Here is a 25,194-nt window from a genome sequence, read left to right as displayed (position 1 = left end):
GCCAATAAGACATCAGAATTTTAAACTGAGATCAGAATAAATCTTCCAGTACAAAATGATAATTAAATAATGTTTGTTTTATTGTGAAAAACAACTAATATCATTATGTATTGCAGATAATATCATTTAAATATTTTCGTCTGTTTCGGTGTGTGCAATGGATTCTGAGTTTTTACGTTTACGCAGGTATTGTGTGGTAAATTAACAATAGTCCATTTATTTCGCGAATTTTTTGCGTCTTATTCTCATAAACCCGAGACTTGAGATAATCCCATAGACAAAATACAGGGGAGAAAGGGCATTTGATCTGGGCCAACTCAGGTTGCCATTTATCGACAGAACACATTTGATTCTGTCACAGTTTGATGGTAAATTACCATTTTGATAAAGAACTCGATTAATTTCAATAGTGGATGTTGAATTGTGTATTTTTCCACGTTAATTTACTACAGAGAACTGCACACAGCTGTCACAGTTTCGTCTTCCAATCCAGTCAGTATTGCCAGGTCACAATTTCAAAGTTCGACGTTCTAATTGTCAAACACTATAAATAGTAAACACCAGTGACGGATCTAGCAGATAAAAATTTAAGAGGCCAGCCAGAACCCAGACTAAGATAGAAATGTGAATTTACTATAAACTTTCAAAAATGTATAAATAAAAGTTTAAATTATTTTTGTCACTTATAAACTGGGGGCTTAAGGCCCCGGTTCCGAATTAGATCTGCTAATATGTTCGATAGAGCACACTAATATTTTAAAACAAATTTATTCACATTTAGATACAAGTTTTAGTGTCTTTACAGCCATACGCTTTCTTTAACATAAATTAATGTTAAATTACATTTGTTAATTATTTTAATATATATTGAATAATTGTATCAGTCCCAAATTAAATACAATTAATATTTTCAAAGATGTGTAAAACTGTCTTTCACATTCATTATAATATGTTCATTAAAGTCTTGCATTTACACTGAAAATTAAGTTCACTTACATTTCACGTCACTTTAGGTCACACAACAATATAATTCACTTGTTCATAGAATTCGTTATTTAATTTACATTTAATGTGCTTCACATCAACCAAATGTTCCGCCACCGCCTACTCCAGGGGCACCATAAGTTGTACTCACACCAGTGCCCCCACCAGGCGAAGGAGGAAGATAACTTGAGCCTACACCACCACCACCACCATGCGTTGATGGGACACCATAGCTTGTACTGACACCACCACCACCTGGTGCTCCGTAAGTAGTGCTGACTCCCCCACCTCCTGGTGCTCCATAAGTAGTGCTGACTCCCCCACCTCCTGGTGCTCCGTAAGTAGTGCCTATTCCGCCTCCTCCTGGACTACCGTAGCCACCACCACCAAACCCTTGTGAACCATATCCACCACCTCCAACTCCTGGGGCTCCGTATCCAGAGCCACCTCCAAAACCTGGTCGACTACTTCCATATCCCCCACCTCCGCCTAATCCAGGACGACCTCCATAACCTCCTGTTGATCCAAATCCACCACCTGGCCGTCCATATCCACCACCACCACTACCATACCCTCCACCAAATGAGGATCCACCACCACCACCATAGCCCCCCGGTCTACCTAAACTACTTCCACCATACCCTCCTCCTCCTCCTTGTCCATACCCTGGACGTCCACCGCCGTACCCGCCCCCAAAACTCCCTTGTCCTTGTCCGTATCCGGGACGTCCACCGCCATATCCACCACCGAGACTTCCTCCTCCTTGTCCATACCCAGGACGTCCTCCGCTACTACCATAACCTCCCCCTGGACGGCCTCCACCATATCCTTGCCCACCGCCACCATACCCACCTCCGCTTGTACCATAACCGCCACCAAAACTGTTTTGACCATAACCTCCACCACCAAAACTGCTTTGACCATAACCTCCACCAGCACTAGGCGCACCGTAACCACTGCCACCTAGGTTAGCTCTCGCGCCGTATCTTCTGTGCCTGAAACCTCTACTGCGGCCGTCAAAGCCTCCACTGCTCACTTCATAGAGGCTCGTGCCATCGAACCCTATAATGCCCCAACCATATCGTCCTCTGCTCGGTCTTCCAGAACCAATGTCTGAGTCTGCACCACTTGGCGGGTACAGACCTCCACCACCGATGGTGATTCCGGGATAAAGTCCAATGGTGATTCCAGTCTGCCCACCTCCTCCTGTAGCGCCATGGCTACTATGGGCTTTGACGTAGGAGTCGCCTTCTGCTCCTTGGCTTCCGTGGTGGTGGTCTGCAGAGTGTGCGTGTGCGTGTGCGTGGTCACCGCCTGCTGCTGTATCTGCGTGAGATAGTAGATTCCATGAGGTAGTCACGAGTAGGACAATCTGTTGGGAATAGACGAAAGAAGTTGCCCTTTAACTTAATCTTAAGATATAAAGCAAGATTTCTAAAAGTTAACTTTACTTCAGTTGTTTTCAATCTTTATTAGTTAATAAAATTATGTACTACAGACTCAGTCCAAAAAGTATCGGAACATTCACAAAGAAAGTGAGATTGCTGAAATATGTACAGTGGGTTAAAATACTCCAAAATGAAATAATTTTGCGTAAACCCACTGTTGTTAACGCTTTTGCCACGCTCCAACTTACTTTTCTAGTTTCCTAGAAGTCTGCAAATGGAATCTCCTTCAGCCACTCTGTAAAAGATGCTTATGTTATTTCCACAATCTCATAATGATGTGTTTATAGGCTCCGTTTCACCCGAGGGAGGAGAAGGAAGTATAATGGGATCAGGTCTGGACTGCAGAAAGGCTGAAGTAGTGTTGTCACGTTGTGCTTCACCGGTTCTGACATTGTTCACAAAATCAGACTCAATCTGTACATGTTCCAACGGTTCATGGCAAATGATACACTATTTTCATCTGTTGTCTGTGCAAAATGTTTGGAAAAAATTTGGAACATGCTTTCCTTATCTGCAAATCACCTGACACCTTGATTCCTGACTACATCATAAAACAACTTCTCACTCCGGCCACTATCCACACTCTACAAAAGCTCTCAGGCGACAGAGCCAAGTCACGTTGTATACTTGATAATTGTTACTAACGTTCCTGCGCATGGAGACCACCCTGTACCATTTTCCCTTGGCTAGAAACAATTAGTCTCGATACCTTTTGTGCAGATCCTGTACATTTGACCGTTATTGAGAATCTAGTGTAATCTGCAAGTGCCCTTGGAACATAAAGTTTAAGATGCTTTCCCAGTGGTTTATTTGTGGATTTTGTAGAAGGGGGGAATATTTATAAAGAATTGCTACTAAAACATCTGGTTGAATTATTGTACTTTAAAACAGATTATGTAGCCTATGAAAGGGGGAAAATATCTTTCCAGCCTGGGAAGACTGAATTAAACTTAGAGACAGGGAAGTCAAGACTTAGAAGGGGGGAAATTCCCAGGCTTCCCTGCGCTTTCCAGCCAAACGTAGTATCACGGATAAAGTACAAATGCTTCCAGACAATTCTCTATATTAATTGTCTCGATATCATAATGTCTCATTTCAGTTTTCAGAAAGTAATTAAAAGAGGTGTGATATGCGCCTTGGTATTTTTGCCATTTTGATATACAACTAGTTATCAAAATCTTTAAAACACCGTAACAAATAGCAACATACGTTAAAAAATAAACATTGTATTACCTTTAGCCTCCAGTACAGCCGGTATTCGTCTCGAGATTGAGGAATAACTTGCAAATAAGTAACCATTCCTTATGCAGTGTAGATCCACTCACTCGCATCGATGATTAGGTACGAGGAAACCTACACTAAAACTGACTATAAATGCTCAATAATCTTAAAAGTTGGGGAATTGAGCAAAGGGAAATGTTAGGTTCACCCCGATGTTGCTTAAACAAACCTAAGCAGATCTGTCTCTGTGTATATTGGCATATTATTATCTTGAAAAACTATTTCGTTGTAAAGCAACACATAACATGAACACAGTCACATAAAATGTTCAAAATGGTAGACGTAATTCATCTGTTAACAGTAATAATAGATGAAGGAGGCATCATGAAACCATGGCTCACACAACCGCAGACGAGCTTGATGTTTGTCGGTAGGAAATACCAGTCTCTCAGTAAGTAAGCATGTCTCTGGTAAGTCTAAGTTTGCCCTTATTTACCTTATAGATTCTCTTATAAGTGTAAATTTTATGTCATGCTTGGTAGATGTATCTATTTAAAGGAGTTTTAAGGTTAGCATTATATTACGTATTATTGGTGATAATTAAGTCTGAAGTAAGCTTACAATCGAGACACTAGAATTTTTTTAAGGGCGCAGCCTTAGTTAAATCTGCAGCCTTGTAAATGTAAGCTTCTGACAACCCAATAGACAAAGCCTTGAAGGCTTAAGAAATACTATTAAAAGTCCAGAATGATATTAAGGAGAAGGACGTGCAACTCAATCTTACGTCCGTTATAGGGACTCTGCACATGCACCGACAAACAATCGGTTGCAAAATATCAAATTTCAGCAGACCACTATAAACTAAGATGTGACTTCTCATGGGTTGCATCAGAGTTGGCAGACAATCTTATCCTACATTGTCACAGGTGTTATCTCTACTATGAGAGTGAGAGCCCACTGCTAACCAGTTAAACGTAATTTCAAAACAGATTATAAACTGGGATTAAAAATTTACGCTATAAACAGGATGACATGTTTGACATGATTAATATTACGATAAGATAAAATACAATCTATTACATAAAAATAGATTTTTTTAGATATTAAAATGTACTGTTCATAACCACCCAGAAGCTATTTTGTGGATAGAGAATGATTTTAGAATCACAGATAACTAAATTGAGGTGAAATGAGTGGGTTTCAAATACATTACAATATATCTAGTGTATATTTGTATTCAACTGAAAACTTATTGGTAATTTGTACACTCTGAACTTTCTGCTACAAAGTAAATATAGAGTAATACAAAGATATCATAAGATAAGACAGTAAAAATAAGGATTATTCATGTCTGAATTACTCACTTCACCCCGAATGTCAAAGTGAAGACGGTATAAAGATAGCTTTAAGTTTGCAGTGACAAATATCCACCAGACCTTAGTGAGCTCAAGTAAATATAGAAATCCTTCTGTCTAGTTAGAGTCAAGAACGAAATTATATGGATAGCAATGGGCAATGTGACAAATGTTATCAATTCTTCGAAAGCAAATTGTAATGTTTTATCCACTAGATAGATGAAAAGTGACACATTTTCTAGACACAATGTAAACTAGAATTAGTTTTTTTTTCTTACACTAGCATAGCTGAAACCGAAGTTTATATTTTTCGTACACAAGGCCCACATGCGTCCTTCTAGACTGGAAACTGTGGGGTAAAATAGACAAGAGGTTAGTACAGAATAAAAACAACAGTCAACATTTGTCACACACAAACTGAAACTTATTAGAAGCACCAACACAATATTCATGATACCAAGCACCAAATTGTTGGCAGTGTATTCAGTTCAGGAATTTGCTGGACGTCACACTGGTGAAAGATTTTCCGCAGAATCCGCATCTTCTATAGAAGTATTTTCTGTACGCGAAGATTCATAATGAAAAGACTTCCCCGATTTTTCCATCTCAATTTCATAATGCTATTGTCTGGGCGTTCAGACTGAACAAACATCCTAGATTTTGTCTTTCTCAATTTCGCAATATGGTCTGGAGAGGTCAAAATCTCAGATCCGTGCCTTGTTCTCTTCCTCTCCTCCACTGACGGTCTCTTGCGAGGTGAAGATAGAATCTCTCGCATTCCTGTTATTGATGGTGACTCTTGTCTGTCGAGCTCCTGAACGGTACTTAACGCTTCTTCATCAGGCGCATCCGTTGACTGAGTTGTCACAAGTTTATCATCGGATATGACCAATCTGTTTAGTGGAAATATAAAGCCTACAACACCGTTAGCAGTTGCTGTAAAGCCTACAACACCGTTAGCAGCTGTCACAGTCTTTCCCCATGCTTCATTTAGTAGGTGACCAAACTGAACTCTAGTTAATAGTCTATGTGAATGTGAGAAAAACCACTAGTTTCATATTTGATTGAAGAATACGCTCCGAGGTCGGAAGAAAGCCTTATTCAAAAACTGCAATTCATGAGTCGTCTGATATTTCTTTTTGAATGCAGTATTCAAACACTTCTAATGACTGAATGAGCTGCATGGCCATCCAGAACTAGTAAGCAAGGTCCCTCTGGTTTTAATTGAGCGAAGTGTTTCAGCTAATTCAGAAATGTAGACTCATTAATGTAACCGGAATCAGTCATAACCACGTGCGAAGTTGAAGATAAACAATTACGAAATTCATTCCTCGATCTTTTCCCTTTGAATATAAAAAAATGAAGGAAGGAGCACGTTCACAGCCTGCAGCAAGCAATCACCGTCACGTTCCCACATCCTTACTCCTCCCCTGTCCCAGCCTGAGCCTTGGGGGCGCGGTGGATCAGTGGTAGGTGCAAGTGATACATCAAGTTCATGTACAATTTTCTCGAAAATTCATTGGTGTAGTGAAAAAAAATGAAATGAAATAAAATCTGAGTTTTACGTCCCACGGTTATGCCGGTTAGGCTAAAGGAGACGGTGATGATGAGTAATGAATCAAATGGTGGAATGAAGAAAGTGAGAGGAAACAGAAGAGCCCCGAGGAAACCCACGCATGCGGTGTTAGTCCACCACAAAGTTCACTTGGTGGGGGCTGGGATCGAACCCGGGACCCCATGCACAAGAGGTGAACGCTCTACCACTAAGCCACCGCGGCCCCACTAGTGCAGTGAATTTTATTGTAGCTTGTACCGTTTGAAAGTTTATTGCATGTTAAATCCCACGAGAGACTTCACGAATAGACATTGCAGAGTAATATCAGTTACGCTTACGTTTTTGATATTGACAAATCAAAACAATTTCTAACTGGAAAAATACTTCAAGTATATAAACAAACTCTTTACAACAGTGGTGTCATAATCTTATTACATTTCTGTGAGTAATTGTTATTACCTCCATGTTATACTATAACAAGGAAGTATTATATTGCGGTCAAAATGCCTAATGTAAACCCAGATACGATCAGATTTGGGTGAAAACCTACCATTTCCGTATTGACGTATGTGTCTGTATGTATCTACTTTCAGAGAATATTTCGTCAACGATAAATCACGTAAAATATTACATATACGCACGGACTCTGAACAACTTTCTTTTTTGTTCAATATTCGTGAAATGCCTCATACTTAACATGCAATACCATACGAATGAAACAAGCTACGGTAAAACTACACCAATGAATTTCCGAGAAAATTTTACATGAATTTGATGTATCACTTCAGCCTATTCCTATTTGAAAAACCGAAAGTTGAATCCAGTATAACGAATCCAAGATGACGGCCGAGGTGGATAACATGTGTTAGGGAAAGACTACTTGATCCAATTTGTTTTGCATATGCCCACATTCATGTCCAGTCACATCTAAAGAAATTAAAGGCAATTTTGTGTCCGAGCGTTATAGTGGTGTATGATTGAATTCCGGATGTATGAAGGCCCATCAATATGCAAATTATCGGTATGGGCCGCTAAAATTAGTATAATACATATTGGGCAGCTGAGAACTTTACATTTGAATCAATTTTACATGAATCCCGAGAGGACACTTCGCGAATGTACCTTGTGAGATGTGCCATAGATGAGAAAGGAGAAGTTTTCTTGTTATGTTTATCATTCTTTCGAAAACACTATGTTCTCCAGCATCTTTCCAAAGGAGCAAATCAATGACGAGTGCATTTGCAGTGACTGGTTCATCTATTTGAGATTTTACATTTGCTATCTCCTTTCCCTAGTTTATTCAGTGAAATAAATACATGTGTTGGAGGTTTAATGAGGACATCAGTAACTAGGCCATATTTCCCCGTCAAGAAGGAAGTGGGGCAATGCACAAATGTCTAACATGTGTTGATAGAAGCAATGAACTTGTTGCTAAAGAACTCTATTGATACGTATAACAGAAATTGATTCTTTTCAAACTTTTGGATCATTATAGATTTTGGCAGTAGAAGAATACAACATGTAACTACCATGAATAATGAAAAAGCACACAGAGAAAAATCCGTTCTCCGGACAGCGGTATATTGTACAAATATACGGTATCCTCTTGCTTACTATAGAAATCAGTATGAAGCATACGTTATCCGTATGCCACATAGGCACTGCCCTTAGATGTTACATCATGCCGTTGTAGGATGTCTGACATCTAACAGTTTTCCGTATATCACATGCATATACTTATGTAACCTTCGTCAGGTATATGTTATATACGTCCATTTGTATGTGAGATCCTAACCGCCTACATTATTTCATACAGAAAGTACGTATAGATGGAACACTTATACAGAAAGTATTATAAAACATACGTTTTCAGTTACACGTCTGCTGTACGTTAATTCCAAAAACTACAGGAATTATGCATGTAACCTATCTTTTTAAGTACGCCACCTACAAATTTTTTTCTCAGTGTAGTCAAGAGCATCATCATCATGGGTATTCTGCTATCATTGGTAGCAGGGGCGGATCCAGGGGGGGCGATCGGGGCGATCGTACCCCCCAGAAGAGGAAACTTTCTTATTTTATATATATATAAATAAAACCCACCCCAAAGTTTGGAGCCCTTAAAAGTAGCAGTATGACAACCCACCGCCCCCCTCCCCCGAGAAATCGGTCCTGGATCCGCCCCTGATTGGTACGCTCTACGGTCTTCCGCTAGCCTCTCTGTCTTCACGCATAGTTTTCTACTTTCATATCGTCCATCAATTGTACCCTTCTTCGCCCTCTCCCTCTCTTTCCTTCGACCATACTCTCTAGCACGTCCCCTATGATACAGTTCCTTCTTATCCAACGTCTCAATCATTTTCTCTTCCTCTTCTTAATAACATTTAAAATTGTTCTCCTCTCCTCCATCTTTTTACTACCCTCCCATTCGTTTTCTGCTCGATCCAACTAATTCGCTTCATTCTTCTCCACACCAACATATCGAAAACTTCCAATCGTTTTTCATTGTTTTCTTACTCTATATGCGATACGAACATGAAATTACAAATGAAGCATCAAATAGGTTCAATTTATTACATAAACAAAATAGCGCATAAAAGGTAAACTAAACAAAAATGAGTCGTGGGCTCATTTCAATAAATAAATAAAAAAAAGTCTACTATTAGGGGCCTTAGAAATAATATTTATTCGTATGGATTTGAGATTTCTCAATATTGTCCCCTTAATTAATTTGTAATGTATGAAACAGGCCCGGGAGCTTAACTAATGGCCCCGCACACTTTGGCGTGCGAGAAGGCCCACAGGCGCCGGGGGGCTCATAAAGAGTAAGAGAGATAGAAAGAAGGGCCCAAAAATTAGAAAAACAACTTTTTCTAGGGGGACCAAATACGCGTATTAATGCTTGCCCTCCCATAAAACTAAGTTACGGCGCTGCACGTTAACTTACTCGCAATAATAGCTGTATGAAAATACTTACTGCTATTGGAATATAAGATTTATTCCCTGGAGGATTCCTTTCTAAAAAAAAAAAAAAAAAAAAAAAAAAAAAAAAAAAAAAAAAAAAACAACTCCTTTTTAACAGCCTAGGTGCTAACTTCAGAGTTTTCATGCCGAAAGATTACAGAGACCTAGTGAACAGTATAAAAAATTAGCAATCGATTTTTTTTTAAATCCTCAGTTTAGTATTTACAGAGAATATTTTTACAAAATTTAAAAATGGGTGAATCAGTAGACTTTTAATACATTCACATTGTATCCACTGAATTGCGAAATAGTGTACCTACAGACGTAATTAATTTCTCAACCATCCCCAAATTAATCGAACACTTTAATACATTTGAATGTGACGTGAATTTTATTCGTGCCTATTCTTATCAAACACGGAGATTACGAAGGAACGGATGTACTGTAGAAAATAGAATAAAAGTATGCAATTCGGATTTCTATCATCCCGCGGTCCAACCCAAGACTGAACCACAAGAGATGGGCTTTCTGATTTTAAACAAGATAATGTGCTTAGCTGAGACTTTACGTTGTGAAGATTTAAAATTTAATAGATATTACTAAATATTGAGATTTCCGTGGCTATGTGGTTAGCGTACGCTTCTTCGGCGCGGGAGTCCGCGGTTTGATTCACGGTAGGAGCTCATGTGGTTCAAATCCCACGTTAAGCTGTAAGTCCACGTCTTATACAGCTTTGCTCCTGAAAGGGACACTAAACTATAATCTAATTTAATATTAATAATTTTAAAAAAAAAAAACATGACTTACCAAGATAACGTGAATTTGACTGCCATCAAATCCGTTTTATATTTTCACTTAATCCAGTGGATATTAATATAACAATTGTAAGACACGAGTATATATCAATATTCAGAAACAAGTGTATACACACACGCACGTATACCAAATTTGAACGCTTCAAGACTATTTTACAAGTGGTAGACTGCGCTGCATCAAGCAGTGTTATCTTGGTGTCACTTCATCATTTTCCCATTAACGTCTCATATAACTCTCTGCTGAACGGGGTGTTAAACTCAAAATCAACTCAACTTATTTTTCCATTTGCTGAGCTGAGCTGATTTTGAGTTTAACATCCTATTCAGCAGCGAGTCTATATGAGACATGGACCTACTGATTAACGTGAAATCTGAACCACATAAGCTTCCACCGGGAATCGAAGCCGGGTCTCCCACACCAAAGGTGCGTACGCTAACCGCTTAACCACGAAGGAGCTCAATCATCGTTCCATTTGTCTGCATTATTAGATTCACCCACTAATATATTTGTCATAAATATTTGCACTTGTCATTGGTTTTACCATTTTCGTGGAGGGTTCAAACTTATCACAACCTGTAGGCTGGACACATTCAGAAACTAAAAGAATTACGTTCATTGTGTCCGATAAAGAACTTTGTGCTTGAAATAAAGTTTAGACACAAGCGTTTCATTTTTCTCCGAACATCTTTCTTCAGCAAGAATCGGTTCCCTATATTGGGAAGAGAGAAAGGGAGGAAGGAGAGATTTATATTTTATGAATGGACAACATTTTAAGAAATATGCACAGAACATGCCGCTTCCGACATAGCCCAGAAGCATTTCTTTTAGCAGTGTATTATTAGCTGTCCGCTGACGCTCATACCCCCTTCCCTTTCAAGTCGCAAAGTGAGAATGGACAGAGAAATATCCCAGATAACCATGCATTCAGGTTTCAGTTGACAGTAATAGACTGAAATAGTGTGACGTCACATCCTTCTCGTTGCCATGGTGATCGCAGTTTTATTTTCTAAACAACACGGCCTAACAACCTAAGTACAAAGCGAAAACAGTGACGTATTAACTTCTGGATTACAAACATTAGATTAAAAGAAACATATGTATATGTAATAGAAAAAAAATCCAATGAATGAAAGTACAAAAAGATAGGAAAAGCAAGCAATTTGGTAAATAATATGATAAAATATGACAAGCGTTGAAACCGAAATGTTTCCCCTGATATCGCAGATTTTGTGTATTTGTTGCTTATTATTGGATATTAAGTTTAAATAATTCTAGGAAATCTTAATTTAGTATCATCAATATCTCACATTACATTGCATATGTGTAGACCTACAGAATTAGTGTTTAAAACTTAACCGATCAGAAATTAGTCCAGACTGAACATTCTCAGGACGCATACGGCTACAACCTTAGTGTCCTTTTTTTTTGTTTTGATTGTTTGTTCCTTTATTTTGTATCCAATGTAACTTACATTTTAAAGCGTGGGTGTAAGAAATCCTAATGCGCCAACATAATCTGAATGCGTCATATTTTCAAACTGGACAGTGATTTTTCCTTGTAGATAAATAGTATATTTGTTCTATTTTCATTGTGCCGACACTCGTCAGTCTGTATCTTTGCTTTTACAAACCGGAGTTTTTACACTGCGTATAATTGCTTTTGTTCATTATGCATTACATGCTAATGGCGCTGCCATTTCTGATGGAATTTCTTTCTTATCACTTTACGTAGAAATGTGGTCCTTGTAGAAAAAGGTTTCTTAGATGTTACTTCATGAATTACTGGATTTCACTCGTTAATTTTCTAAATAGTGGCCCCATATTCTTAATCTGTTCCTTTTCTTACTAACTTTACTCTGTCTCCAAAATATTTTTCAATTGTCTAATTAACTGTCTGTCATTATTAACAGCAGACTTAACAGTATTCCTTTGGATTCATTCGTTTAGAAAAAAAACATGGCGATCACCATGGTAACGAGGAGGAAATGACGACATTACTGTTTCAGTCTATACATAAAACTATGGGTAAGTAGACCAAGGATGTTATAAAATAGAGGATCTGCCCATACGTATCTTCATCATATGAACTCAATGGAAGCCAAAAAACCAATTGAGCATCGTCTGAGCTGGCACGTATGATTGGCGACTCTCGTTTCCGCCATGATTGTTGGCTCGAAACATTGAGAGCTTAGTGGCACGGAGTGAGCAGAGTAGGTGTGGCGAAGCAGTGACGTATGGCTTCACGATTTTGTTGTCTGGGCAGATCCTCTATTTTATAACATTCTTGAAGTAAACAGTCTTTTGTAGAATAACATTTTGCTTATATTTGAGCATTTCTGTGAATTCAACAATATAACAGTGGATATAGTGACTGGTTTTATTACTCCTGCTCTCACTTCAGCTAAAAGGGATAGTTCCCGACGGTCGTTGAACTATCTGAATTTTCGTTTTTTTTCTGTACCCCAGAGGGGAGAATGAAATTATGCTAGATTTGGCCAATATGCCAAAATCAAGATGCTAGATGCTAAATTTTCAATTTTAGATTTAGGCTTGAAAATGTTTCTTCCACGTTTTTCGACCCCCAGCTTCCTCTTTTAACTCCCAATATTTTCTTCTGTTTCTCAAATGGGTGCACCGACATTGCGCAAATTTTCCCACGCTTATCTGTTGACACAGATAAAGCCTTAATGAGCAGGCAACAAAATTGGAAATTGCGAAAAAAATCTTGTGCAACGTTGCCATCATTACCATAAGTATATCGACTAATAAAAACAGTCACCAAAATGCAAGTCGTTTTAACAAAAAAAAAAAAAATACAAAGTAATGGATAACAATAGCATTTTCAGTCATCTATATTATATGTGTGCAATGGCGTCGTTAGAGAGGGTGACTGGGGAATGTGTCCCAGTCATTCATTTTCCGTATCATATCTAACTGTAAGATTAAAACTGTAAGAATATAGTTATTGAAAGCAAATAGTTTTGAAATACTGTAAGGAAAACAAACATATATAAAATAAACAATATATATAAATATTTCTAGAAGTTCTCTTGAAATATCGTGAACAGACGTTCGACCAATCAGAAATAAAGATTTGTCTATATCTTCCAGTTTTGGCCAATCAGAAACAAGCACTTGTATACATATTTCAGGTGTGTCTACCACATATCTTAATAACTATCCTTTCACCTTTCTATAAATGATACTTAGATTTGCATTTGCGTCTTAGTTGTTCTTAGGTGCTGTGAGAAACATTTGTTATATATTACCTAGGTATTATCGTATAAATTGTTACAAGAATGAGTGGTCAGTGTATTAGAGATAAATAGGGCCCCTTGGCAAGAAAGCTCGCCCCCTTGAGTGATGCAGCAACTTATATCTACGTGTACCTCCTACATGCAGTTAGAATTCTAAAGCAGCATGTCGAATGTTGTGTCTCGCCGCGGTTTTCAACGAACTTAAAGAGTTCTGGTTTGGCCAATGGCCACCAATTAATATTGCTACCAAAGTGTTTACCATCCTCTTAGGTATTGATTAAGACCAATATCGTCTCTCTATGAATTACCGTTCCCATGATATTGGCCAAAAATGGCCGATTTCCAGAGATTTAAGGAGCATTATTTGAGGAACCGTAAGTCATAGAGAGGTCATATTGGTGTTGGTCAATATCTAAAAGGGTGGTAAATATTTTGGTAGCAAATAGTAACCGGTGGCCACTGTGCAACTGGCCATCAATTAATATCAGTACGAAAATGTTTAATGTTCTATTAGGGATTAACACTGATATCATCTCTCTATGACTTACCGTTCCCGTGATACTGACTAAAAAAGTTCGAATTTCTAGATATTTAAGCAGTCATATCTCGAGAACTATAAGTCATAAAGAGATGATATTTTGTTAATTTTTGCGAGAAAGAGAAGAGGGTGCGGATAAAAAGATTTACCTTTACATCTAGGAACAATTACAGCTATCCTTCCCGCTAGATCTCTCCATTCTTTTAAAGTTCGTTCTGGCAATGCTCTTAGAGCATTCTCAACTGTTTTATCCTGAAGATATTTACCGGACAGTGTACATTAGAAAGGTTTTGGACCTGAAATTGGTTTGTGTGCCTGAAAAGGGCCTCAGTTCTTTAATTACTGTGTATTTGCTTCACTCCCAGAGAGATAACAAAGCGTTTCCGTTAGCCGACTGTCGGCAAAGCGTGTTCAACGTATATGGCCAGAGCAAATGTTGAAAACATTCTCAAGATGGGTGCTGGTCCCTCCTTTGTTTGGACACGAATGAGGTTCGTGAACTGTACGTTTTGCTGTTTTAATGCATCTCTGATGTTATCTATGTTGGTTGTGGTTGGAACACCTTCTTCAGGAAAGCAATGCATCTCAGCAATTCTTCTCTGCAAAGCTTATTCTTCTCCGTTGTGCACTCTCCCAAATGTCACCAGCAACTGTATGTCAGACCTCCTCAGGTTCTGTTAAAACCCCGAACGAATTGCGGATATAATAAACCAATAATAGAACAAGCCAATGAGGAACGAGAATCACAACGAGCCAATCAGGATCGAGAATTAATCGCAAGTTTTAGTGAGGAGGGTAATATAAACAGGAAGCAATAAACTGGAGAAACATAAGTGAAACTTTCAGAATGGAGTTTACATTGACGAAAACAGAAAAAGGTGTACCTTGTGTATTAATGGGAGGCTTTAAGTATCGTTTCTTTCGCCAAGGAAAAAAAGGCTCAAATTGGAGGTAAGTTAATGTAGTACATAATTTTTGCATGTATATAAGCCTATAGCTTGCTAAGTTATGCAAAGCCTACATTAGTATTTTCAGTAGTCAGCTTGACCTATATTTTAGTAAGTTCTGTCAGCCTATATTAGTATTTATGCTAGTCAATAGGATCCATATATACTTTGTTAAAAGATGTAACACACTATTAGTATTAATGTCGGGAAGTTGGACCTATATTTTGTTAAGTGATGTAACCTATATTAATATTTATGCCATTCAGTTGCTTCTATACTTTGTTAAGTAATGGAAAGTTACATTAATATCCATGTCAGTCAGTTGGGTCTATATTTTGTTAAAATATGTGTCTAGTCCCTATTTTAATATTTATGCCAGGCAATTTGTCCTATACTTTCGTAAGTGAATAAGTAAGCCTGCATTAGTATTTATGTCAGTCAATTGGACCTATACTTTGTTAAAAGGTGATGGAAGATATAACATTTTTGCCAGTGAAATAGTGAATACATTTTTCTTTAAATAGTAAGTTTAGAACACGTGATACGATTTAATTATTATTTCCTTTCTTTCAGATGTACTAAGAAAAGCTGTAATGCTAGTATAACAATGGATGAAAATACAAGTGAAGTTTTAGAAAGGAAAGATATTCATAATCATTGTGAAGATGAAGATGGTGTTCAACGGCATTTTCTTAGAGAGAATTGTAAGCGACGAGCCACTGAACAATTGAACGAGAAGCCAAATAAAATTATAAGGCAGGAAGTTTCAAAATTGGAACATCATGACACACTTGATCATAAAGAAATTAAAAGATGCCGAGACGTTATTTATAAAAATCGAAGAAAGGTGACTCCTCGTCTACCCAGAAACACCGTAGAGGCTATACAGCAAATGGTTCAGAAGCAGGATGATATAGCAATTGACGGAGAAAGATTCATCTTTGTTGATGATGAAGCTAATATAATTCTTTTCACGTGTAAGAAAAATATCGAGTAAGTATAATTTCATTTATAACCATTAACTTTGAAATGAGTTTCATTTACAGCATCAAGAAGTAGAATAGGAAGTAGTTGCTTGAACAGAAAAGTTCCTTTTTCCGTCTTATTTCCAAATTATAGTAAAATAGTTTTTTTTTTTTTGATTCTCACAAAATATATCGTAACATAGCATTTCACCTAACGATATGACACTACAGTCTTGTTTACTATTTTCTTTTCTGACACTAATCTTATTTTCTTTTCAGTTTTCTGTGTGAGTTCAGCGGGTTAGAAGTATTTGCAGATGGAACTTTCACTTATGCTCCTAAGCATTTCACACAGTTATATACAATACATGCATATAAAAATGGATATTATCTACCTCTATGTTTTGCATTTTTGCCGAAGAAAGACAAGAATACGTATGTGGCCATGTGGAAGATGATAAGAAACTTAGACAGTAGATTCGACTTGAAAATCATTTACGTTGATTTTGAAACAGCTGCTCACGAAGCCATCAAGAATGTGTTTCCAAATTGTGACATTCGTGGCTGCAGATTCCATTTGGGACAAACATGGTGGCGGAGGATTCAAGCCGACAATGATCTGCGACAAGCATATATGGATCCAAAATCTGAACTAGGTATTATTGATATTATTATGGTCTATTATTCTTTATTATTAATTTAATAATACCATGTGGACTTTGTTTTGTTATATATTAATACAGAATACAGTTGAAAATAGAATCTTATTCTGTTTGACTGAAGAATCTTAATTCAGTCACCATTCTTAAAAGCAAATAAACTGCTGTTCTAATAATGTACGAAATGAAGAAATTATAAAGCCAACAGTAAGATCCATCAATTTCACTACTTTCCCAATGCTTGCTTATTCTAACAAATTATTATTATTATTATTATTATTATTATTATTATTATTATTATTATTATTATTATTGCTTTTCTTACAGGTTCATGGATAAAGGCATTTTTTGGGTTGCCATATTTACATCCAACAGAAGTATCAGATGCCTTTACTCAACTAATATCAATGACGCCGGATGATACAGGGCATAAATTTTCCGATTACGTCCTAGAAAACTACATAGAAGACGGTTGCAAGTAAGTAGCTTCTTTTTGAATTTCATCTATAGTAGCACATGCTTCAATAACTCTTAATACTGCAAAAACTGTTGTCCTAGTTTGAACACAACATTAATGGTTGTGCTGATATGGTATTTTCTCTCAATGCAACTTAATTATAGTGAAATTTTCTTCTGTCTTCATGTAAGACGTAGATTAAAATGCAGGTTTTGATAGTTGTAAACAAATTACGGACCAAGACTATAAATATTTCTTGAATCTAGTGTTATAAATGTTTTAGTGTTTTATATAAATTGTCAATAATTGTGTGCATGAACTAAGGATCTTTTTATTTTATTAATTTTAGGTATCCACCTGTCATGTGGGCGTCTATACCATCCACGATGCGTCGGACGACAAATGGACCAGAAGCTTTTCACAGACATTATAATAGTCAATTTTACTTCCCTGCTCCTGATATTCATACGGTGATTTCTGCTTTGTTAGAGATCCAAACGGAAACTGCCATGAAAATAACGTCCATATTAAAAGGAATTTCAAAGGCCCAAAGACCAGCAGAAGTCAAAAGGAGCGAGTTTGTCATGAGGAAGTATGCTGAGTTCAGGAATTCGCAGAGAAACTATGAGAAGGCACGTATGACATTTTTAAAAGCTGTAGGATTTAAATTTCAAGCATTCAAACTGTAAAATGAAATTTTCTGTAAATAAGTATGTTGCTTTGTAAATATTAGAATGCAATAAAATATATCTCATAAAGGAATAGCTTTATACATTTCATTTCGATGCAAAATTTCACACAATTCCTTAAATCCTGTTGTTGGCAACGTCGCGGCGGAAATTTGCGCAATTTCAGCACTTTCTGCTCCTCGTTAATAAGACATAAATTACTTAGATTATCAACGATCTAATCTTTAGAAAAATTTGCGCAATGTCGTTGCACCGTCTCAAATCATCGATCGGTTGTCAAGGGCGCCGATTCCAGGGAGGCCGGGGGGCCCGGGCCCCCGCATTGTATTTATAAATATACAATATTTGACATAATTTGAATTCATAACTTGTCTTAAAATCCTCGTATATGCCTTCTGCATATGAATGCCCTCGCCCCGAAATTTACAGAGAAAGCGGCGCCCTTGTCGATTGTGTTCTTCTTCCCTTCCATCTTTCCTTCTATGGCGGTGTACAATTTCTTCCCAAGAAGTGTCCAATCCAATTGGCCTTTCTACGAAGGATGGTGGCTAGAAGTGTCCTCTTCCCTCCTATCCGTTTTAAAATATCTTCGTTTGTTGCTCTCTCTCTGTCAATCTTCCTCCAACACCACATTTCGAAGCTCTCTAAATATTTCTTCTCTAACTTCCCTAATGTCCAAGTCTCTCAACCATACAGTCCAATGCTCCAGATAAAGCACTTCACCAACTTCTTCCTAAGTCCAATAAATTATTATAGACTGCCAATTGCTCACTTACAAGGAACCCCTTGAGTGCGAGGTTGGAAGTGCAATCTTTAGTAAGGCTCATTTGAAAGTGTAATATTGAACAATGATGACAGGAAAAATATTAGCTGCTAATGGCTCACCATGCGCATCAGGAGGGCGATAGAAAATACTTGTCCGGAAGGTGAAGAGATCAACCTCCTATGGGATATATGTAACACACTTCACAAAATGGACATCGTCGACATTCACGAAATGTTCAAGACAAACCATTAACTTGCACCATAAACACCGAAAATGACACCACATGGAAAATGACGCGACACAGTGATCACAAATGTTCGCACCATCAAGATCGAAGGCGAATTTCTTGGGAGTTACAAACCGTTCAGGACGTTCGTAGGTATCTACTTTTAAAGAATGCATATAGAATCATATTGGTGTAACGGGTGCCATTCTCATCTCCCCGTTAATGGTTTGTCTTGAACATTTCGTGAATGTCGACGATGTCCATTTTGTGAAGTGTGTTACATATATCCCATAGAAGGTTGATCTCTGCAACTCCCGGACACGTATTTTCTATCGCCCTTCTGATGCGTATGGTGAGCCATTAGCAGCTAATATTTTTCCTGTCATTGTTGTCCACAGTACACTTTCAAATGAGCCTTACTAAAGATTGCACTTCCGACCTCGTATTTAAGGACTTCCTTGTTAGACAATTTGTGAAGTTCACTTTACCGCAACAGTTTTATACAAATTAGATATCTGGATAGATACTTAAGTATTGTTAGTATATTTAAAGTACTATCGAATCTCATGACATATAATTATTAGTTTTGTTTAACTAAAATGAGACGAAAATTAAAGCTCGCTGGCGAAAGGTTAACTATTAAGTTTACGCATTCTGTACCTTTTCAAAGTAAAAAGAATCTGGTACGGTGTTGGTTTCAAGGCAAACAGTTATTTCTGTGTAATTAGTTACTTCGAAATAATTTTAAAAAAAATAAGCAAAGATTTTCGAGACATTCGAGTCGAATCAAGATTTTTATGAGCAGTATCGATTTGACTCGTGTCTCGACTTAAAAATTCGACTCGAGAAAGAAGTTTGTCTCTACTCGCCTCGAATTTTACAGTGTGTCTCGACTCGTGTGTATCCGTACTTCTCGGTTCGGCTCGATAGTGAAGGAGCTGTGAGCCGTACTCCTCGAGCTGTTAACAACCCAAAACCCGGCCGAACAGTTTTGAACATGTTTGGCTGATGCCCTATAACTTTCAACATATTTTAGCTCGAGTCCGAATACTTGATCCTCCGGAATTCAAATTCCAACCTCATGAACAATGTTCTTGCCTCCTAGACCTCACGACTACCGAGGTCGCAGTCAACTAGTTTTTAGTATTCAGATACAAAGAGCCTATCTTTCCTGTTTATACAGGTGTTGTTGTAATAATAATAATAATAATAATAATAATAATAATAATAATAATAATAATAATAATAATAATAATAATAATAATAATAATTTGTAGTAGAAGTAGTAATGTAACATTTATAATAATTATATTGTCTATGTAGAATAATTCAAGAGAGTACTTGAAACTACACACATGATTTGGCTCGATTTGGTTCGACTCGATTAGAAACTCGACCCAAATTCGAGTCGAGTTGGAGGAAATTTTTCAAACCGAGTTCTCGAGTCGAGCTACAAGATGTCTGTTTCGAGTCAAGTCGAGTTTCAAAGAAACTCGCTCTAACTCGCTCGTGCCCATCCATTTCCTCGAACTCTGGTGGGAGGGGGGCAATTGCACCCTCCTGCCCTCTCTAAATGACGCCCCTGGTCTACACTCTAGCCAAGGTAAGTTTACTTCTATTATACGTAGTGCTACAAATGAAACTGCATAATTCATTCACTTATTTCAGCAATAGTTCTATGTAATATCACTCTCCGTAATGCAGTGAACAAGTACTTCTAACCTTGACAATAAAATGTCATCCACGGAGCAGGGGCGTCATTTAGGGGGCAGGGAGGGGCATCCCCCCGTGAGTTTGAGATCTATATAGATTGTATCAATGGAATAGTAGTAAGTCAGTGAAAAACGCGAAATTTTACTTATATCAAGGAGTCTTGTTCCCCCCCTCCCCCTCCCAAGCCAAATCTGAAATGACGCTACTGCTACGGAGCTATGCCAGGCAAAAAGTTTTTCATTACCTCTGCGTTGAATGTCGAATGTAAGAGTTAATTTCAAAAAGATTACAGGTTCTTGGAAACAAAAGGCTTATATATATATAAAGTACCGGACAAGAATAAATTACCAAAATCGTCATTAGTTGTAATGGCCTTTTTGGTCGTTAATTTTTGTCCTCTAATTTATAAATATTTGTAATTTCCACATTCAGACGTAATGGTTAGTTTTCATTATTATGACAAATTTCTTAAAACTATATTTCGGGGTATGTTTAGTACAAGGGGTCCAGAAGCACGTAAAAAACACAAAATTTACAGGAGAAATGAATGATGCAAGTACTTAGACGTAACATAACGTAACCAAATCTAACCTAACCTAATATAAACTAACCTAAGCTAACCTGAACTAACCTAAACTAACCTAATATTAGTAGAAATAAGCGAAATTCTATCATTTTTTGGGAAATTATGCGGGACCCCTACACTAATATAACATAAACTAATCTAACCTAAACTAGCTACCCTGACCTAAACTAACCTAACCTACCCTAAACTAACCGAATGTGAACAGAAATAACCAAAATTGTAACATTTTTTAGAGGAAAGAGCTGGACCCCTTCTGCTAAACACAGGCCCTATATTTCTTTACTTGTTTCACAAGAGTAGCTACCTATTCAAATAAATCAACAGAATAGATGAGTTTGTTCATGTAAGAAGAGTCGAGTACATTTTCTAAAATATATTTGATCAATTTCTTATCTTTTAAAAAGAAGGTTTGTCTTAGACTGTATACCTGGGGTTAACAGACCACTGGGGCAATCCCAAACAAAGTTATATATATTTTTTTAGAAACTAAATATTTTGGTTTGAAAATTACTTTTAGCTTTCTTTTCCACTTTAGTAAGTAGAGTATTCTCCAAGCTTTCTATACACAAAAAATCTGTTTTATATCTTTATGCGTAAGAGTCATCTATATTGCAAGTTTAAGTGTTCGTGATTACCCCGAACTCCCTGAATTAGAGATCTGCATGGGCCGGAATTTTTAAGAAGGGCCCGACCAGGCCCGTGAATTTATAATGTGAAGCCCAAACCGAGTCCGAAATATGTTTTAGCATTTAGGCTCGAGCCCGGCCTGAGCTCGTGTGATAATCAAATAAGCCCGAATTACCGAAACTTAATAATTAACGCAAATTGTATTTTTATTTACAGAACTTGGCGGTTTAATTTTGTAGTTGTGCTTTAAAAGTTCTTCAGAAAGAACCGTGATGTATCGTTGTACAGTATGTTTACAAAGTTAGGCTCGAAAAGGCCTGAGAAATATGGTTGCATATTTAAAAATTTACGGCCCGAACCCAGCTCGGGTCCGAAGTGATATATCCTTTGTAGGCCCGAGTCCGGCCCGCAGACCTCTACCCTGAATGTTTTGTTAAATATTATATCACACGTTTCGTTAAACTTTCGTGATGAAGAAGGATTCTCACAGCTTTTAGATGAAATTACGAAAAATCAGGTCGTAAAATTTTGAAATGAAATGAAAATTTTTAGATTTATGTCCCACGGTTATGCCGGTTAGGCTAATTATGATGAGTAATGAGTGAAATGGTGGAATTAAAAAGGTGGGAGGAAACGAGAGAACTCCGAGAAAACCCACAAGCACGGTGTTTGTCCACCACAAAGATCACAGGGCGCGAGCTGGGATCGAACCAGGGTCCCTAAGCATCGGAGGTGAACGCTCTACCAATTAGCCACCGCGCCTCTACGGCGTAAAATTTTGTATGTAAAACTTAAACCGAGAAGAAGAAAATGAAATCTTTGATTTTAACGTCCCATAATTATGTTCTGAGAAGACGATGATTAAGGCAAGTGAACGATGATGGAAGAATTGATGAAATGGGAATGTGGAAGGAAATGGGAATGCCTCGAGAAAACCCATGGATACAATGTTATCCAAAAGAAATTAGTTAGCCGGGGATCGAACCAGATATCCCAGCGCTCTACCACTGAACAAACGTGCTTCCTACGCAGAGCGAGAAGAGGAGAGAAATAAGATTTCCTAGGACTCCGCTCTCGAAAAGGATTTCTCGTCTTCTTTTGTAAACGTAAGACTTTTCTTTCTTACTTTCATCTAAAAGTTATGAGAATTCTTCCGCGTCACTAGAGATCCAAGCAGTATGCAGTGTAGCAATATTTAAATCATATTTGATATTGGAGTATATTGTGTAGAAAGTTGCGTGTCTTTAAGAGTCTTCATCCCGGCGAAATTAAAACACCGCTAACTTTACAGTAATTATGTGATATCTTCAAATAGATAAAAGATAATCGAAATGTGGAACAACGGCACCCTAAACAATATCTTTTACATGAGAAACCGTTATCACGACTCACTTATCTGCTTTCGATTTCCAGCCATTTTGAATATCGGCATTTATTTTCGCGTTTCTAAACAGCTGAAAACGGAAAGCCACTAGGTGACTTCTGATAACGATACCTCACGCAAAATAATATTGTCTAGGGTGCTCTTGTTCCATGTTTCAATTATGTTTTATCTATTTGAAGATATCACATAATTACTGTAAAATTAGCGGTATTTTAATTTCGCCGGGATGAGGACTCTTAAACGTTGATAATTGCTCTTCATTGTGTTTGTATAATCAGTTTATTATTTTACAATATTTACACTATGCACTGTGTAACACATATTGAGTCTCTGGTTCGATTCCCGGCCAAGTAATTTTGTGGTGTACAACATTGTGTCTATGAGTTTTCACGGTTTACTCCAATTTCCTCCCACTTTCTCATTCTACCAATTCTTCCATTATCATTCACTTGCCTTAATCATCCGTCTCCCTTAGCCTAAAGGGCATAATCGTGGGACGTTAAACTGAAAGATTTGATAATCATTTCATTTAGAACTGTGTAAGACTGAAACAGTGTATTAGAAATAGACCTTCAGAGTCTTCACCCCGGCGAAATTAAAATACCGCTAATTTTACAGTAATTATGTGATATCTTCAAAAAGATAAAAGATAATTGAAATATGGAACAAGATCGCCCTACACAATATTATTTTGCGGGAGGTACCGTTATCACAAGTCACCTAGTGGCTTTCCGTTTTCGGCTGTTTAGAAACGCGAAAATAAATGCCGATTTTCAAAATGGCTCGAAATCGAAAGCAGATAAGTGAGTCGTGATAACGGTTTCTCATGTAAAATAATATTGTCTATTGCGCTCTTGTTCCACATTTCGATTATCTTTTATCTATTTGAAGATATCGCATAATTACTGTAAAATTAGCGGTATTTTAATTTCGTCGGGATGAAGACTCTTAAGTAAATTAGTATTGTCCACGAGACTCGTGACACTTCTCCTGTCTCGAAAGTGAGACGAGAATTGTCATGCGTTTCGTCTCGTCTCGAATTTAAAAAATATATACTTTTACTCTCAAGTCTTAATTTGTCTTCGAGATGACCATTGAAACAAGACGAGAAATAACTTTGCATTTTGATGTGGACAAACGACGTGTGCATGTTTTTTTTGGGGGGGCGGGAGGGAGGTATCTCGTTTCTTCTATTTTATTCTTCCCATCATTTCGTTACTTACCACCATCACTGTCTCCCTAAAAGTCCGAACATAATGGTAGGCAGTGGCGGATGTAGAAGTTAAAAACAAGGGGGTGGGCAGCCAAAACTCAGACTATAATAGTTATATCATGAGCTTACTATAAACTTTTGAAAATATGCAAATAATAGCTTCAATTAGTTTTCTTACTCAAAAAATTTGGGGGCTAGGCCCTCCAAGACCCAAGCTAAATTCGCCACTGGTAATAGGGGCCTTAAACATTTTTTTTTTTAATTTCGAAAAACAAGAACACTCTGGCTAGGATAAACACTGATTTGTTATTCTCTAGTTCACTTTTGTTTAAAAGTTGTCCTGTGATCGAATCCCGTGTAGCCTATTTTTTTAGTATCAGAAATGCACTTAAACACCATTTTGAGTCTCCACTACAGAAATATACTTACAACAACACGCTCCATGTTGTTGCCTCCTAAAGATGTTATTCCATTGTTGGTCGGTCCACAGATGATTTTTTGTGGCCTTGTATCTTATATTTATGCAGCAGCTAAAAGAGTCATTTCATAATGGATTAGTCAAGTTGCACGTTTGAATATTTGTGTCGGAAGGAAGTGAAAGCGTTTTGTCACCGTTAGATGTTGTTGTACTGTTCAACATAGCAACAACTTGTCATACAAAATGGCTGACATCTTCTTTTTCTTCGGTGTTCTTAACAAAGATATATTCTTGTGACCTCCCTTTATGCGTGAGCTTAAGCTAACCTACTACCATACTCTTTGTACAATTAGATTTTTTTTTTTTAAATAACAATGCAACGTCTCGATACACTTGGCTACCCTCAC

At 37.5% G+C, this 25,194-nt stretch overlaps 1 protein-coding gene across 1 annotated transcript; it reads right to left on the bottom strand.

The window, feature by feature from the left end:
- Positions 1-775: 775 nt before the first annotated feature.
- On the bottom strand, positions 776-24,864 carry LOC145662214 (uncharacterized). Its single transcript, XM_081727547.1, has 2 exons — positions 24,799-24,864; positions 776-2,356 (listed from the first exon to the last, which is right to left on the bottom strand). The coding sequence occupies exons 1-2, from the start codon at positions 24,811-24,813 to the stop codon at positions 1,082-1,084; spliced, it is 1,290 nt and encodes a 429-aa protein (XP_081583673.1). The 5' UTR covers positions 24,814-24,864; the 3' UTR covers positions 776-1,081.
- Between the last annotated feature and the right edge of the window lie 330 nt (positions 24,865-25,194).

Source organism: Thermobia domestica, chromosome 10 (assembly GCF_964235325.1).
Source record: "Thermobia domestica chromosome 10, izTheDome1.hap1.1, whole genome shotgun sequence".
Taxonomy (NCBI): domain Eukaryota; kingdom Metazoa; phylum Arthropoda; class Insecta; order Zygentoma; family Lepismatidae; genus Thermobia; species Thermobia domestica.
Note: the sequence above shows the minus strand (reverse complement) of the source record. Positions and strands in the feature narration are given on the sequence as shown.